Raw genomic sequence first — 19,040 nt, forward strand, 5'->3', positions numbered from 1 at the left:
ACACATATACGCAGACATCTGTTATTTATATGATAGAAGAACAAGATATCACATTTATAAAATGTAAATAATTCGATAAAACAAAAGCGATCTGCATAGTTTAAATAAAAATCGAAACACACGTTAAAAATAGACAATCGTGGAGAGTGAACATTTAAATAATTGTCGAAAGTAAGCGTTTACATAATTGTGGAAAGTGAACGTTTAAATAATTGTGGAAAGTGAACGTTTAAATAATTGTGGAAAGTGAACATTTAAATAATTGTGGAAAGTAAGCGCCTAGATAATTGTGAAAAGTGAACGTTTAAATGATCGTGGAAAGTAAGCGCTTAGATAATTGTGGAAAGTGAACGTTTAAATAATTGTGGAAAGTAAGCGTTTAGATAATTGTGGAAAATGAACGTTTAAATAATTGTGGAAAGTAAGCGTTTAGATAATTGTGGAAAATGAACGTTTAAATAATTGTGGAAAGTAAGCGCTTAGATAATTGTGTAAAGTGAACGTTAAAATAATTGTGAAAAGTACGCGCTAAGATTATTATAAAAAGTGAACATTTAAATAATTATGGAAAGTAAGCGTTAAGATAATGGTAGAAAGTAAACATTTTAATGATTGTGAAAAGTGAACGTTACAACAATTGTGCAAAGTACGCACTTAGATAATTGTGTAAAGTGAACGCTTAAATAATTGTGGAAAGTAAGCGTTTAGATAATTATGTAAAATAAACATTTAAATAATTTAGAAAAGTACGTACTTAGATAATTGTGTAAAGTGAACGTTTTAATAATTGTGCAAAGTACGCACTTAGATAATTGTGAAAAGTGAACGTTTAAATAATTTTGGAAAGTACGCACTTAGATAATTATATAAAGTAAACATTTAAATAATGTTGGAAAGTACGTACTTAGATAATTGTGTAAAGTGAACGTTTAAATAATTGTGGAAAGTACGCACTTAGATAATTGTGAACGTTTAAATAATTGTTGAAAGTGAACGTTTAAATAATTGTGGAAAGTACGCACTTAAATAATTGTGAAAAGTGAACGTTTAAACAATTGTGGAAAGTAAGCGTTTAGATAATTGTGAATAGTGATCCTTAAAATAATTGTGGAAAGTACGCACTTAGATAATGTGAAAAGTGAACGTTTAAATAATTGTGGAATATACGCACTTAGATTATTATGTAAAGTAAACATTTAAATACTTATGGAAAGTACGCACTTAGATAAATGTGAAAAGTGATCCTTTAAATAATTTTGGAAAGTACGCACTTAGATAATTGTGAAAGTGCTCGTTTAGATATTTTTTTTGGTAAAGTACCCGTTTTGATAATTGTGAATAGTACGGGTTTAGATAATATTTAAAAGAATATTTTAAGTAATTGTGGACAGTACGCGTTTAACGCGTTTAGATATTTGTGAAAATTATGCGTTTAAAAAATTGTGGGAAGTACGCGCTTAAATAATTATGGAAAGTAAACGTTTACATACCTGTAAATTACACGTTTAGAAACTTGTGAAAAGTTCGTGCTTAGATAATCGATTCTCATTATTACTGCTTTAAATGAAAACTCTTCTATATGTGTAGTATATGACGTCACTCATTCGTCTCGCCAATAAGCAGGAATAAAATTGTGCAACCAATTATTAGTTTGTCAAAAGATTTTTCATTTCTCGGACATCTACGACCACAACTTACCACGGCATCGCCTTTTATTTGATGCTAATCGATAGCCAACAGGACAAGTGCATTCAAAACTGCCCTTTGTGTTACGGCAATTAGCATTACCAACACAAGGACTGGTCAATCGTTCGCATTCGTTTTCATCTGCAAAAAAAAAAAAAATGAATTACATATGAATCTAATATATAAGGAAAAGTCAGGAGATACCTCTATTCCACTGCATCTGGTAAATTGATATTTGATTCTATATTGCCAGTTAAGTACGTAAAATCACAAATGTGTCTTTATATGAAAAAATTCAATCAATTTAATCAATTACATATTTGTTGCAATATTTTTTTATATAATAAAAGAGTATGATTAAATAAAATTGGAAGGTCCTATTTGTATTTGCTGGCGATAGGAACTGACCAATCAAATTGAACCACGTTCTGCTAGCAACCAATCAGAAACCGGAATCACTTAATAAAACATACTGGATATCTTAGAATTCCCACACATAATTTTTCGTGTACACACAAGAAGGAACTTTGTTCCTCATCTGTAAAGCTTTTACAGTACAAGACTTATACAGATTGGTTACCCACCGAAAACTATTTCTCATCACGGGACTTACATAGATTGGTTATCCATCGGAAACTCTTTTAAAATTAAGCATGGCTTTCAATTCAAAAATATTATATTTCTTTAAGTTTGCATGTAATCACCGTTTGCTTTCTATGGATCATCATAATTGATTGTCCAATGAAACAACTCTGTTTATTACAACTGGGAAATGGAAATGGCAACGTCCAATTCATAATTACATCGCCAATTTTTTTCTTCTGATAAATAGTATACGAAATTAAATACATAAAAATAAAACATGACAAATAGCATCCTGCTTGAGAGCTTATCGTACAAACGTCTCAACTTGACATTCACAGAATTGGAATAAATACATTGAGGACATTGGCAAGGCTGCTGCAAAGAAACTTGCTAGAAAATTGTTCACCCCTGAGAGTATCGCGTTTTCTCTACAAAGCAAAAATTCGCCCAAGTATGGAATATTGTTGTAACATTTAGGCTGGTGTATCTATTACTAACTTCTCCCTCTTAGATTAAGTAAAAAAAAATCTCAATTCTAGTAGGTCCCGCACTATCGTCCAAACTCCAACCTATACCCCATCAGTGCAATGTTGGATCTCTGTATCCGGTTTACAAGTACTTTTATAGAATGTGCTCTGACGAAGTCATTGCACTTGCCCCCCCCCCAACCATCGATGCACATTCTCCCGATTAATGTAAAATCCCACCCCCTCTCCTGAGGTGCCGAGAAGCTTTCTACTCTAATATTATATTTTCCTCCGTTGGACTGCGACATTTTGGAATTCCGTCCCTGTTTTCTGCTTCTCGGACTACACTAACCTTTTTTAAAATTCCATTTTCACCCCAAACAAGGCACAGTGCTACTTTGATGCACGGGGCTACTATCGGGGACAGTAGTTGCAGAGATACTATGTAGGGAGACGAGCAGCAAGATATCTGTTTACATTATACTTGAACTTTTGCATGTCAGTACAGTTGGGGAAGCAGGAAACCGGAAGGAAATTCCAGAGTCTAGCAGTTCTTGAGAAGAAACTATTAGAGTAGAAGGCCTTCTTACATCTAGGGATCTCTATTGTGTAGGGGTGGGATTTTGCTGCTTGTCGAGTTTGTCGAGGGTATTTACGTCGAGGGGGTACAAGAGCTTGCAATTCGTCAGAACATCCACCATTAAGCAGCAGAAGTGTCTATGTTCTATCACATTTTTATTTCAGTAAATGATGCTTCAAATTTATGCAAACATTTACTAAGGGGCACAGGTTAAAAATTGGTGTCCCAAAAGAAGCTGATGGTTAAGAAAAATTCATAACTTATTATTATTTATAATTTTCTTTTCTTTTTTTTTTAGATCATCTAGAGTAACCCTTCCAAGGTCATCAGGAGTCATTATACTACCGAGGAGGGGATATTTATCATAGAGTCATATTTTCGGTTGAATGAGTCAATATCAGAAACTCAAAGAGAATTTCAACGAAACTTCAACACAAGAAATTCCCCTACTCCCAATGCAAACAAACCAGCCACAATAAATGCCCTTAAAAACAATATAGAGGAGGAAATTAAGGTCATAAGCCCTGAAACATTAAGTGATGTGCTGGACAATGCCCTGCAGAGAGCACAAGAGTGTAAAAATGAAAATGGTGGACATTTGAGTAACATCATTTTTCATAACTAAAATTAGACCTTGTGAAAAACATACCCTAGATTAAGTTGTGTAAATAAGAAGTAGACTATGATATCTTACTATATCTAAAAAAAAAAATCACGGAGAGGCTCATCTACCTACATATGAAAATTTGTAAGCATAACTTAAATATTGAGGAAGTTAATCAAATTTAAAATCCGTCACCTTCTTTTGGGACAACCTGTATAGATCATAATAAATTGAGCTCATCTTTAATTATTATTTTCTAGAAAGCATCGTTGAAAATGCTATTGAATTTTATAAATCATGAATTCTGATAAATCTTGAAATATCATCAATTCATTCGCATTCACGACTTAAAAGTTTTTCGATTGCATGAATTTAATTTAACGTTTTGTTTCATATACCGAGCATCCCATGATCTTTATATTATTTGCATTCTTCGAACTATTGTTCTCATATTGAGTGTTATTTTCATAACGTTTCTGTCGATATCATCTCCTACCTTCTCCAGGTGTATCTTGTCGAATTCCGAAATATTTCTGTCAAACTCAATCTTTCTGTCGAACTCAGGAATCTGCACGGAATTTTGAATGGAACATTCTCTTTAATCCACGGGGGGTAGCATGTGTTCATTCCATCATCCATGACTGGGTAAAAATCCTCTCATTCACAATTGTATTTTTAGTCTTGCTCGCATTGAGGATAAAACCTTCAACCTCCAGCCTTTTACTGAATACTTTATTCATTATGCTATGGATCCTTGACGGAACCAGAGCATGCCACCACAGTGGATTAAATAAAATGTTCTATTTCAAATTACGTACCGGTTCCTGAACTTGTCAGAGAGATTTCCCGAGTTCGACAAGATACTTCTAAAGAAGGTTGCAGGTTAAATCGACCGAAACATTGTGCAAATAACACTCAAGATGAGAATTGTAGTCCAAAGAATTCAAATACGAATCATCACTCCTCATCTAAAAAAAATCTGAAACTCAATTTTTTTTTATAATTTTGAATTCTATGAATCTTGAAATCTATGATTTCGTAAATCTATATTTTCATAAATATTGAATATTTTTATAAATATTGAATATTTTCATGAATAAAAAATATTTTCATAAATAATAAATATTTTCATAAATAATAAATATTTTCATAAATAATAAATATTTTCATAAATAATAAATATTTCATAAATAATAAATATTTCATAAATAATAAATATTTCATAAATAATGAATATTTCATAAATAATAAATATTTTCATAAATAATGAATATTTTCATAAATAATAAATATTTTCATAAATAATAAATATTTTCATAAATAATAAATATTTCATAAATAATGAATATTTTCATAAATAATAAATATTTTCATAAATAATAAATATTTCATAAATATTTAATATTTTTATAAATATTGAATATTTCATAAATATTGAATATTTTCATAAATGTTGCTTATTTCATAAATATTGAATATTTAATGAATATTGAATATTTCATAAATATTGAATATTTCATAAATATTGAATATTTTATAAATATTGAATATTTAATGAAGATTGAATATTTCATAATATTGAATATTTTATACATATTGAATGTGTCACAGATGTTTAATATCTCATAAATATTGAATATTTCATAAACATTGAATATTTCATAAATATTAAATATTTTCTTAAATATTAAATATTTTCTTAAATATTAAATATTTCATAAATATTGAATATTCCATAATATTGAATATTTTATAAATATTCAATGTTTCATAAATATTGAATATTTCATAAATATTGAATGTTTCACAAATATTCAATATTTCATAAATATTGAATATTTCATAAATATCTAATATTTTTTCACATTGTATTCATTAAACCTGGAATTGCATGAAAACTGAATTCTATAAATCTCACAGAAAAAATAATTTCATAATGCAATAAAAAAGGGGTAATTAATTTTACCTTCACACATGTGAGTGATGGTGTCGTAAAGGAATCCTCGGTCGCATTCACAACGGAATCCCGATGGAGTATTGACGCAACGTCCATTCATGCAAAGACGAGGCATCATTGCACATTCATCCATCACTGCTTGGAAAAAAACAGATGAAAGGAAAAACAGATATAAACATATCAAATCAAAGATAACATAATCATTAAGGTGAAATAAGACATAAATACTGATTCTGACAGAAAGAATAACTCTTGGGTAGATTGATTACATAGATGCTGCGGCAGGTGATATAGTGGAGGGTACATGGTCGTGGTTAAACAGACTTAATACAAGTTATATAAAAAATGGATCTGTTAGAGAGTAAACAAGCCGCGCACGCGTGCCCCCCTCTGGTGCTGCATGTGAGATGACACCACAAAAATATAGTGAAGAAATGATGAATGTGAGAAGGGCCAACGTTGCCTTCACATTTTCGCCAAGTTTCAGAAAAATCTAATGGATGGGGCAAAAGTTATGGAGTAAAAAGTGTCATTTTTTTTTTTTTGCAATTTTGGGTCATTTGTGACCTCTTTTTGAGCTCCTGGGAATGCTGAATCCCAGTGAAAAATGGACAAACGGTGCAGTTTCATGCCTTAAGACATGTATATCTGAATTCAGTACCATGGGAAACAGCTATATAGACATACATATCAAGTTTTTGAGTAATATGAAAAATAGAACTCCAAAGGGATGAGGACCAGAATTTTTCCAGGGTCACCCACACTGAATTAAGAACAATGACCTCCACATTTTGGCCAAGGTTCATAGAAATCTTATGATATGGGCAAAAAGTGTCATTTTTGGCTATTTTGGGGGCATTTTTGACGTTTTTTGAGCTCCCAGTGTAAATGAGTAACGGTGCAGTTTCAGGCCTTAACACATGTATATTTGAGTTGACCACCGTGAAAAACCACTATATAGTCAGACATATCAAGTTTTTTGTTTAAAAATATATAAAAAAAGAGCCACCCACAAAAAGAGGCGTTTTAATCACTAAAAGCCCCCGGGCACGCGAACCAGAATTTTGCCAGGGTCACCCATACTGAATTTATATTAACAACACAAGGCTCCACATTTTGGCCAAGTTTCAGAAAAATCTAATGAACGGATAAAAAGTTATTGGGGCGAAACGTGTCATTTTTTGCCCATTTTGGAGCATTTTTGACCTCTTTGGAGTCCCTGGGGACGCAAGGGGAAGTTTTGCAAAAAAAAACAAAAAAAAAAACAAAAAAAAATTATTTTACTGTGCACATCTATTTAATTAAATACAATTTGTGGCAAAATTTCAGGAAAAACTAATGGACGGTTATCTGGCAATCGTCCGGACTAACGGACGCACGGATGCTACTAAAAACATAGGCGCCTCTCCGATAAATCGGGGGCCAACAGAAAGAATGGCTTTAGTGGAGGGCAAACAGTATGGATGGATTTGGTGGAGGGCAAAACAGAGTGACATATCCAACAGTTGCTTCAGTGTTGAGACAATGTTAAGAAGAATGGATCTGGTGGAGGGTAAGCAAATACCATGGAACTGTTGGATAGGTAATAGGAAAGGCGATCCGGTAGATAGATAGAGAGATAGATAGATAGATAGATAGATAGAGAGAGAGAGAGAGAGAGAGAGAGAGAGTGTTTGAGAAAGAAAGAGAGAGAGAGAAAGAGAGAGAGAGAGAGAGTGTGTGTGAGAGCGAAAGAGAAGAAGCGAGAGAGAGAGAGTGTGTGGGAGGGAGAGGGACGGAGGGATGGAGAGAGAGGGAGAGAGAGAAAGGGAGGGAGAGAGAGATAGAGTGTGTTTGAGAAAGAAAGAGAGAAAGCGAGAGAGAGAGAGAAAGAGAGAGAGAGTGTGTGTGTGTGTGTGTGTGAGAGAGAAAGAGAGGAAGCGATAGAGAGAGAGAGTGTGGGAGGGAGAGAGAGAGGGGACGGAGGGAGGGAGGGAGAGAGAGAGAGAAAGGGAGGGAGAGAGAATGTGTTTGAGAAAGAAAGAGAGAAAGCGAGAGAGTGTGTGTGTGAGAGAGAGCGAAAGAGAGGAAGAGAGAGAGAGAGAGAGAGAGAGAGAGAGAGAGAGAGAGAGAGAGAGAGCAAAGAAAATCCAGAAGAATTTTTGTAAAGAGCGAATAAGCAAACCAAATGGCAAAATGCAGACGGAAAATTTGGACGAAAGGGATTGAAAGTAACAAGTAAGGCAATAAGAAAAAAAAATGGTGTCAGTTGGTGAAGAATGAGGAGTTTTACAATCAGCATGGATGAATGAGCTTTATATGGAGGCAAGGCAGTTGGCGTGAGAAGGGGCGTATCCTAAAGTTGCATCAGATAGAGGCACAACTAATCAAACGATATCACACCATCGAATCTAGTTGTATCAAAATAATATCTCACTTACCAATGGTTCCAGGGAAGTCGCATAGATTTTTGTAGCTCTCTGAAAAAGCGAACACAAGAAATCATTACTGTGAAATATTGGATAAAATTAATACGGATTTATAAATCACACAATGTTCACAGTTGTTCTTTTTTTACGCCCAGGTGTGTTTTTTGTTTTGTTTTTTTGTTGTTTAATATTATGTCTTAAGAAAATGTTAAATATCTAGGTCGTGTGTATCGAGAAATTATTTTGACAAAACAGTTAACCTGGCAACAAGTGCAAAAACAACAAAAAATAATTATCAAATATACCAAGAGGTCGTTTGAATAAAATATTATCAACCTGAGACCAGGCAACTGCATGGGACGAAACAACAAACTTGAACAATTGTCAAAAAGAAGATAAGTTCAACGTATCATATTTGAAATGTTATACAGGTATAATCAGGTTGAACCCAATTCAGGCCAGTTCAGTTAAACGGCAATAGTCGAATAAAACGCTCTTGTGACAATTCTACAGTGACAATGCCGTCCCAAAGGGTAAAAAATGGTTATATAATAGCAAGTTGTCAAAAAATGGTTATATAATAACAAGTTGTCAAAAATGGTTATATAATTACAAGTTGTCAAAAATGGTTATATAATTACAAGTTGTAAAAAATAGTTATATAATTACAAGTTGTCAAAAATGGTTATATAATAACAAGTTGTCAAAAATGGTTATATAATAACAAGTTGTCAAAAATGGTTATATAATAACAAGTTGTCAAAAATGGTTATATAATAACAATTTGTCAAAATGGTTATATAATAACAAGTTGTCAAAATGGTTATATAATAACAAGTTGTCAAAATTGTTATATAATAACAAGTTGTCAAAAATGGTTATATAATAACAAGTTGTCAAAAATGGTTATATAATAACAAGTTGTCAAAAATGGTTATATAATAACAAGTTGTCAAAAATGGTTATATAATAACAAGTTGTCAAAAATGGTTATATAATAACAAGTTGTCAAAAATGGTTATATAATAACAACTTGTCAAAAATGGTTATATAATAACAAGTTGTCAAAAATGGTTATATAATAACAAGTTGTCAAAAATGGTTATATAATAACAACTTGTCAAAAATGGTTATATAATAACAACTTGTCAAAAATGGTTATATAATAACAATTGAAAAGAACATCGTTGTTAGTGGTATTTTCTAACATTTGGGGAGGGGGGGACATCGATAGGATGATAAAAACGGTGCTTGAACAAAGGCGCACCTGTCATATTAACGGACTGATAAGGATGCATTTAATTGCGTTGGAAAAATTAGGTGTCATAATTTAAACATTAAAACTTCTGAACCTTTATAAGTAGATTCTTTTACTTGGAGGGGGGGGGGTCACCGCTGATCAATGCCATTCTAAGACGAGAGTTAATGAATTATTTTTTCATTTTTTCATTCAATTTTCACCCCAAACAAGGCACAATGTCACTTTGAAGTAGGGGGCTAGAACCGGGGACATAAGTTGCAGAGATATTATGAAGAGAGATGAGCAGCAAAATGTCTGTTAACATTACACTTGAACTTCTGCATGTCAGTACAGTTGGGCAAGCAAAATCCCGGAAGAGAGTTCCAAAGTCATGAGCTCTGCTATCGCCAAAGTCAGCTTTATCGCCGCCATTTGCCGAGTATTCGCCGAACTCCCGCCGGCGCTTGTGAAAAAAAGCATGCTACCAGTTCCAGACCCGTATCGAGGCGGTGCTTGAGGCTGAAGGCGGCTACATTGAATAGATATCAGGTCTACTACATAATCAAGTTACCTGAATTGATTTTTTTCAATAAAAGTTTTAAAATAAAGCTGTAGTGTGGTTTTCTTTAGGGCAACACTTTTATCCTTGCACCTTTTATGTGAAGCTGGAATTTCACACAATAGATTAATAGCAAGCAATTGTAACTGCTCACACCGTTCATTTGCTGTTCGGTTGCGATTGGTGTTGCACGCCAGTCGAGGTTCCGATATCGCCAGTCCGCCAGAAGCTGGGTTGTTTTGGTGGCCCTCCAGCTTTCACGTGGAGCCAGTTTATTGCTTGTTGTCTGAGACGCTCTTACCGGGGAATGCCAACAGGGCTAATCATGCATTTTCTGCAGAGCCAGAGCACTCTTCCTTAAGGAGCACTGGCTTATTCTTACTCACCTTCCGACTTTGTGCCACGTCTCCCCCAGCGGTTGTAGGGAGGTAAATATCTACAGTGCTATATTCCTCCCTTTCAATCCATTCCTACCCTTATAAAAGAAAAGAGCGGTGTCAAGTAAATTCACGTGAAGTTTCTCTCTCGTATGATTGCATCTTTTGTCAACAGTGAGGAAGGGAGAGATTCAGTAGGCAAATTTTATGGGCATTGTCGCTTAATTGTTGGTATATTATTCTCTCCCACTGCAAGAACTGTGACGCCAGGGTCAGAAAATGGGATTGAGAAGCTAACGCCCCCCCCTACCCCTGAGGAGGTACACACTGACTTGCAAAAAAAAAGTGCCAGGGCAGCCCTGTCGGTATTCCCCGGCGATGGCGCCTCAGGCGATTAGCAGTAAACTAATTCTTTAAGAGAGAAAGCAAACTATGGAAGATTGGACCTGCTAGAACTGCACAGAACAAAACTATCACCGCAAAATCAATAGGGACAGAATCATTACAGGAATGGTCTAATCTCCGTTGATTTTGGGGGTTCAATCCTTGATTCTTGAGTTATACTATTTATTTGAGTTCGATGGCGTTAAATTTCCAAGCCAGGCTAACTACTCTCGTTTGACGTCATTTCATCTAGCTAATATCTCCACAGAAGACGATGTTCTAGAGATCAACAGCTTGACCTGTTTACAACTCTCATATCTTGCCTAACCTAGCAAAAACCCATCGGCGATCACAATTCCTAAAATGATAAGTGGCTAACGTAATATTTAATATTTAGACAATCCAACGTCCGAAGATGTGAGAATAACGGACATTTTTCCCTACTAAGAGACTCGTCGACTTTCACAATTCTTACCTGAGTTTCGAGAGGGGCAGATCTCGCAGGGTGTGTTCCAGGCTTTCCCTGCAGCTGAGCAGCAACACATCTTCTTTGTGAGGTTGGCAGACAATTCGTTTTCACAAATGACGTCGTACGGCCATCTTGTGTTATTGTGGTACATAGAGTAACAGTTGCCTTTGCGCATGTCTGAAAAAAAAAGTTACATTTGTAAAAAAAAAAGATTCGATGATTTAGAAGATGAGGAAAGGAAACAGTATTTGGAAAGGAGGCAGTATATGGAAATGGGACAGAACACACACACACACACACAGCATTTTTCATTAAATAAAGTATACGTTTTTTTGTCTATTAATGAAAATACTCGGGTTTACAGTAAATATGGCGATTACATCAGCCACTTCCTACTAGAAATGAAGACCGTTATTCGGAACTTAGAAAAGTTAAAAAAATGAATTAGTAGCCAAAGAACGTCTATTTTAAACGGACACACACACACACACACACACACACACACACACACACACACACACACACGTGTGTGTGTGTGTGTGTGTGTGTGTAAATAAATACCTCCCATAAAATAAGGCTATATATATATTTATATAAATAAATACCTCCCATAAAATAAGGCTATATATATATAAAATAAGGCTATCTCTCTCTCTCTCTCTCTCTCTCTCTCTCTCTCTCTATATATATATATATATATATATATATATATATATATATATATATCGCCTTATTTTACGGGAGGTATTTATTTATTTATTTATTTTTATTATTAAATATTGTTTTACGTGCATAAAAGTATACCTATGATTAGGCTTGTTTCTGACCTTTTAGCCTTCGTCAGCACAGGCCAAGATCGAACTCATGACATCAGTATCCGCATTCATCTACTTAATCGATATACCACCGTCGATTACCACAATAAGCACGGTTTTTATCGCTTATAAAGTTAAGATTTTGTTATTGGCAATTTTTAGCGAAAATTAACAGCTTCGAAATGGTGTTTTTGTTTGTTTCCCCGCTAACTTAGCGTTTTTTTTTAGAACTATAAGCTATTATTGTTATTCATACATATGTGAATAGATCGCCCTTATTTTTTAGTGGTCCTGGATATGACCTTAAACTATATCCGATGGTGAGGCCCCAGCTTGCGGGCTCTGGGGAGTGTGGAGCCACCCTTTAATTGCCATTGCTCCCAGGTCCACTCTGACCCGGAGTGGTAGTACCTGTTAGGGTCCCAACTATGGGTTGAATAGAAACCGACTTGAAAACAAAAAATATATTCTATTAAAAAAATTTTCTTCAAAATCACCGGATTCGGCATTAAATAACCCGAAAAGGGTTGATATGCCGTAAAACAAAAACAACCAACCAACTTATTTTTCATGGGACGTATTTATTTTTATTATTAAATGTTTTTTTACGTGCTTTGCTTTTTTATGTGACTTATATAAATTTAAAGTTTGCTGCATCTAAACGAAAACACGCTAATATATATATCATTAGAAAACTCAAATGACTATGCAACGGGCGTTGTAACCCAACATCCGGTTTACGACTACCGGTTGCGCATGCGTACATAAACAAATAATCGCGATAATAAAACGTACTGTTTTACTGCGTACGTTTTCAGCGTCCCAATTGGTTTTTTTTTCTGTTTAAATTAAAAGATATATCAAAATTAGAATTTAGCTTTAACTATTATGGTATCTGTTCAGTGCACATTTACCTATAAGTATGGTAAATCACTTATAATTCAATGGCTGTAAGTTTTTTTTTTTCAAAAATAAACAATTATAAACAGAACGACTATAAAAATATATCTATATTCTTTTTTCATTTTAATATACTTTCATAGAAATGTTTCTGTTATGTCACAAAAAAAATATTTTCTGTACGTCACAAGTGTCACGCTCATACATTAATTCCATAACTAATATAACATACTAACCCAACGGATCACGGGTAGTTTAGTATATATATATATATATATATATATATATATATATATATATATATATATATATATATATATATATATAGTAATTTATAAAATATATATGGCGATTAAGCTACATTGAATATTCCGCGTTTCATCCACTCTAGGACTTTTTAGGCTTATGCGCATAAGCCTGAAGAGTCGTAGAGTGGATGAAACGCGGAATATTCAGTGTAGCTTAATCGCCATATATATTTCATAAATTACTAACTAGCTCTACCTACGTATTGATCACTTTTGAAATAAATACTTAAAATTTTACGCATAAATCTATACTTTCGTATATTAATTTTATGTGAGTAAATTAAGTAGTTATATATATATATATATATATATATATATATATATATATATATATATATATAATGCATTTATGGAAATTTGTGATCGATCTATTTTCAGTATTTACTTCAATAGTGTTTGATACGCGAGTAACGCTATATAGTCATAGCCTAATGAATACTCACGAGGATGAAACGCGGAAAATTCTGTGTAGCTTAATTACCCCATATATTTTCCATCCTTCTCTCTGTCTGTCTGTGTCTGTCTGTCTGTCTGTCTGTCTCTCTCTCTACATATATACACACAATTACTTAGCATAAAAACAACAACAAAGAATGAACTTAATTAGCACTCATAATTTTTGTTATTTCTTTATGAAAACGCCTGCATAGCACTTTTTACATAGCAGACCAAAGAAATGAATGAACGCTTTACTTTACTGAAGGTGTTCTAAAAAATAAAAGAATACAACAAATACGATAAAACATAGTGTGTTTAGGTGTTACGGTTAGTTTTTATACTCACCCATGCAATTCCTGTCCGGCATGAGCAGATGACCATCTGGGCAATGGCACGTGTAGTTGCCTTCTGTATTCATGCAAGTACCAATTCCACAGAGTCCGGGGTTCAAAGAACATTCATCCACATCTGCAAAAATTAATTAAACGTTAAAGAAAATTCATCAGACGCAAATGTATTGTATCCACCGCTTCTGATATTTTGAAATGGCGATTTTTTTATTCGTATAATTTGCATTCTTCGGACTATTCTTCCCATCTTCAGTGTTATTCGCACAATGGTTTGGTCGATGTAATCTCCGACCTTCTTCAGGCATATCTTGTTCAGCTCAGAGATCTTTCTATCAAACTCTGGAATCTTTCTGTCAAACTCGGAAATCTACACAGGATTCAAAGGAAAACCTTTATTTAATTCCCGAGGGTAGGACTTCTACACTGTTGTCTTTTCTAACTATTGTTTTTAGCCCTTTACAAGACAAAAAAGTCGAGGATAAAAGTTAATGGGATCTGAAATGATTGTTTGCCGAGAGATGAAGTTTACTATAGGAGTACTAACCTTAATCAATAACATGGATCGCGTCTAGTTACTTAAGGGATGATTTCGTACGAGAATTTGTTGATGCTGGCGTCCTATTCTTTTTTCCACTTTCCCTTCGCTTTTTTTTATCATGTATGATATTATTTTCAGCAATGATCGGACGTCCGAAACGAAAGCGCGTGCGCGCAAACACACACACACAAACACACACACACACACACACACACACACACACACACACACACACACACACACACACACACACACACACACACACACACATACACACACACACATCATCATCATTGAAGTTATATCTTCATTACACTTAAATAAGATGGTTTCCGACACGTAATCTTAAAAATTAGTTATAATATTGCATAATTTCCCCTGAGTACATTTTTGAAACAAATTCAACCATAAAATATTAAACGCCTTTTCTATTATATTTCGAGTCTAATTTCAAATGATTCTATTCAACGTCATCTACTCTAACCGAATTTACATTCAATAATAACCGGGCGTAATTAGGTATCTAGTATTACGCTGTTGCTATGTAGCTTACAATCTCTGTATATAAACTGATGCGTATATACATACATACATATATATATATATATATATATATATATATATATATATATATATATATATATATATATATATATTTGTTTACAGAAAGTTTTTAGATGAGATAAGTCATTGTTACCGTCGGTTTTTAACCCCGATAATTAGGACCGTTTTAGATACCCATGTTAGGCTCTCTACAACAAATACTCATCTATTTTATAACCGAAAGCGGATATATATATATATATATATATATATATATATATATATATATATATATATATATATATATACACATTTTATAACCGGAAGTGGAAATGACCCAGTTTCTAAGGAGTGCTTTCCTTCTATGTATGCAATTTTTGAAAGATTCACTCCTTACATTTAAGCATCTTATTTCTAGGTCATGAATTTCCCGTAGGATGTGATACTTTTCGCATTACATTCCAATTAATTTCCAATTAATTTCGGGGCGTATGCTGATTTATGCCTTATTTTTCTCCATTTTATGGAAAAAGGTGTACCCTCTTCTTTAAGCTCCCAGACCCGGTTTGCTAATGCTGTTATGCGCATAGTATCTTTGTTTAAATTGGCCTTGTGTCATACCTATATATTTTTCCGGTATTCTTGTAGATTGGTCCGTTATTGGAGCTTCGTAAACAAGGGATTCACCTTTACAATTGCTCTCCAATGGGCAACTATTTTTGGTCCTGCAAGAGCAGCCTGCATTCACTATCTTTCCTGGTTTCTTAGATATGAAATACTTGATCGATGGTGCTTTTTTTTTTTTTTACACAGTGATCACCACTTATCAAGGCCCGGAAGCCACTCAGGGATAAGGGTTATTGCAAGTACATTACGTTAGTGAGGAGATTTGATGAAGTGTTTACTTAAGCGGGCGGTTCATTAGGAATTTGTTAACATTAGACTTGAAGACATCCAAGTTGTAGTCCGGAGGGAAGCAGGCAAACGGAACAGAGTTCCACAGGCGTGCAGTTCTAAGAAAGAAAGAAGCTGTCGAGTAACTTACTTTCACAGTTTTCATATTAAAGATTTTAAGCAGAAGCTGGGTCATCGAAAAAGACAAAACCTAAATCTTTATGCATTATATTATTATATGTATTATAGTACATACCACCGAATAACCTAAAAAGCAGCAAAACCCCACCCCTTTAGCTTTAACTAAATGGTTAACAACATGGACTGATAACCTGTTTATGTCAAGTTCGAATGCAGTTCGTTCCATAAAAACAAATACATTTAGTTAACTTTTAAATTCTAAAATTGAATTTAGTTCGTAAAATTGGATTTGATTTTAATAGTAATTTTAAATTATTTTATTATAGATTTTAAATTATTGTGTTATATAAATGTTTAAAAATCATACTTTATAAATGTAATTTACAATCTGTTTCAATTTTAAACCTAGAGAAAATATTGAGGTTAATATACTAGGAAAATCTCTCAGGCTATATAGGCATTCCCCTCCAAACCTTGAAAGAGTTGAAAATTTTTTAACGAATTTTTAAACGGATTCCGATATAATTAAACGAAATTTTACGTTTTAATCAACATTAATATAAATATAAAGTTTTTAATTTTGGAAAAAAAAAATAAATATTTTTTTAATTTTTAAATTAATTTTGGTTTTAAAGTTAAAGGCACTTAACATAATTTTTTTTTAATTGAAATTAGATTTTAACATTTAATATAACTTAATTTTAAAGTTAATAAAATCATCACCATCCGATAAATAAAAAGGGGGAGGTCGCAAAACGAGAGTTAAACGTGAACTCGTTATGTATATATATATATATATATATATATATATATATATATATATATTTCCACTTCCGGTTATAAAATAGATGAGTATTGGCTGAAGAGAGCTTGATATGGGTATCTAAAACAGTCCTAATTATCGAGGTTGAACACCGACGGTACCAATTACTTGTCTCATCTAAGAACTTTCTGTAAACAAAAACATATATATAAATACGCCCTTATTTTCGGATTTTCCTTGTAATTGAGCACTCTGCTGGATTTCTTTTTCAAAAAAAATAATATGTATATACACTGCGACCCCCAAAAACGGGCCCCAGCTCTAATTAGACCCTATTTCTTAGTGTTTTATCCGAATAAAATGAAACTTTGGTCATAACTAGTTTATTATATTCAAAACATCACATCAAAACACTAGAGTTTTTGGCCTTTTTTTTCTCCGTATTACAGCATATGTTCTAGATGGCCTCCATTTAGCTTTTGTATTTTTTTTGGCTCACCCTGTATATATATATATATATATATATATATATATATATATATATATATATATATATATTAAGTAATGTGATTTATAATTTAAAAGTTTTAAAATTTTTAAAATTTAAAAATCAAAATTTAATTAAATTAAAAATCAGTTTCATAAGAAGGAACAACAACAAAGTCAATTATCTGTACGATCGTTTCGGAAATCCGTGCTTTTTATTTGTGGTATACATGAAGTCACGTAGAATAATTATACATAGTTTTTTTGGTAAGCATGGTCTCCTCATCAGCAAATTTAGGAGGATTTCTATTGAATTGAAAAGACACCAAAAATAAACCTAGCATTAAAAGTAAGGCAGATGAATCTTTTGGTTTTTCTTTTTTTGAAATCAGGAACTGTATTTAAAGTAGTCATTTAGATGTTTGCTATAGCTTTTTATTTTATTGAATAAAATAAAAAGCTATAGCAAACATCTAAATGACTACTTTAAATACAGTTCCTGATTTCAAAAAAAGAAAAACCAAAAGATTCATCTGCCTTACTTTTAATGCTAGGTTTATTTTTGGTGTCTTTTCAATTCAATAGAAATCCTCCTAAATTTGCTGATGAGGAGACCGTGCTTACCAAAAAAACTATGTATAATTATTCTACGTGACTTCATGTATACCACAAATAAAAAGCACGGATTTCCGAAACGATCGTACAGATAATTGACTTTGTTGTTGTTCCTTCTTATGAAACTGATTTTTAATTTAATTAAATTTTGATTTTTAAATTTTAAAAATTTTAAAACTTTTAAATTATAAATCACATTACTTAATATTGAATTAGCTCTAGGACATTTAACTATCGAGCTTATTATATATCTAAATTACAACGAGCATTTCCTGTATTTTAATTAAACTAGTAATTTCACTATTACATTAAAATACACTTAGCTCTTTAGACTATTATTCTAATCTCCTTTAAATTATATATATATATATATATATATATATATATATATATATATATATATATATATATATATATATATATATATACAGTTGTGCGCAAAAGTATTCGACCCCTACTAAGATTGTCTTATTTCTTTGAATGGATACTTCAATAATCTTTAAAACCTTCTTTAACGACTAAGTTCGAATAAACTGTATAGTTTTCAACAAAAAATAATAAAAAGTAATTAGTGCTTGATAATATAAATAAATTTATTTACGAAAATAAAAATATGGATGTTGCAAAAGTATTCGACCCCTTTTCATTAATATTTGGTTGAAGCTCCTTTGACCTTGATTACTGAAAGTAAACGTTTCCTATAACATCTAATGAGACTTCTACATCTGTCCACTGGAATTTTAAGAAACTCGTCTTGACAGTACTGTTTTAATTCAATCAAATTAGATGGTTTTCTTTTATGTACCGCAATTTTTAAATCATGCCATAAGTGCTCAATCGGATTTAGGTCTGGAGATTGGGAAGGTCATTCTAGAACTTTCACCTTATTATTATTTAACCATGCCTTAGTGCTCTTTGAAGTGTGTTTAGGAT

At 32.7% G+C, this 19,040-nt stretch overlaps 1 protein-coding gene across 2 annotated transcripts in view; it reads right to left on the bottom strand.

Annotated features, from left to right (window-relative positions):
• Positions 1-19,040, bottom strand: part of LOC145240040 (fibrillin-3-like) — a 671,777-nt gene that overhangs the window by 100,942 nt on the left and 551,795 nt on the right. For both annotated transcript variants that reach the window (XM_080103628.1, XM_080103629.1), the window contains 5 exons: positions 14,123-14,245; positions 11,323-11,493; positions 8,300-8,338; positions 5,889-6,014; positions 1,699-1,827 (listed from right to left, as the gene is read on the bottom strand). In XM_080103628.1, the coding sequence (XP_079959754.1) occupies positions 1,699-1,827; positions 5,889-6,014; positions 8,300-8,338; positions 11,323-11,493; positions 14,123-14,245 (588 nt within the window). The remainder of the gene's footprint in view (positions 1-1,698; positions 1,828-5,888; positions 6,015-8,299; positions 8,339-11,322; positions 11,494-14,122; positions 14,246-19,040) is intronic.

The sequence above is a fragment of the Euprymna scolopes genome, chromosome 19 (genome assembly GCF_053919585.1).
Source record: "Euprymna scolopes isolate OS-2025 chromosome 19, ASM5391958v1, whole genome shotgun sequence".
NCBI classification, from domain to species: domain Eukaryota; kingdom Metazoa; phylum Mollusca; class Cephalopoda; order Sepiida; family Sepiolidae; genus Euprymna; species Euprymna scolopes.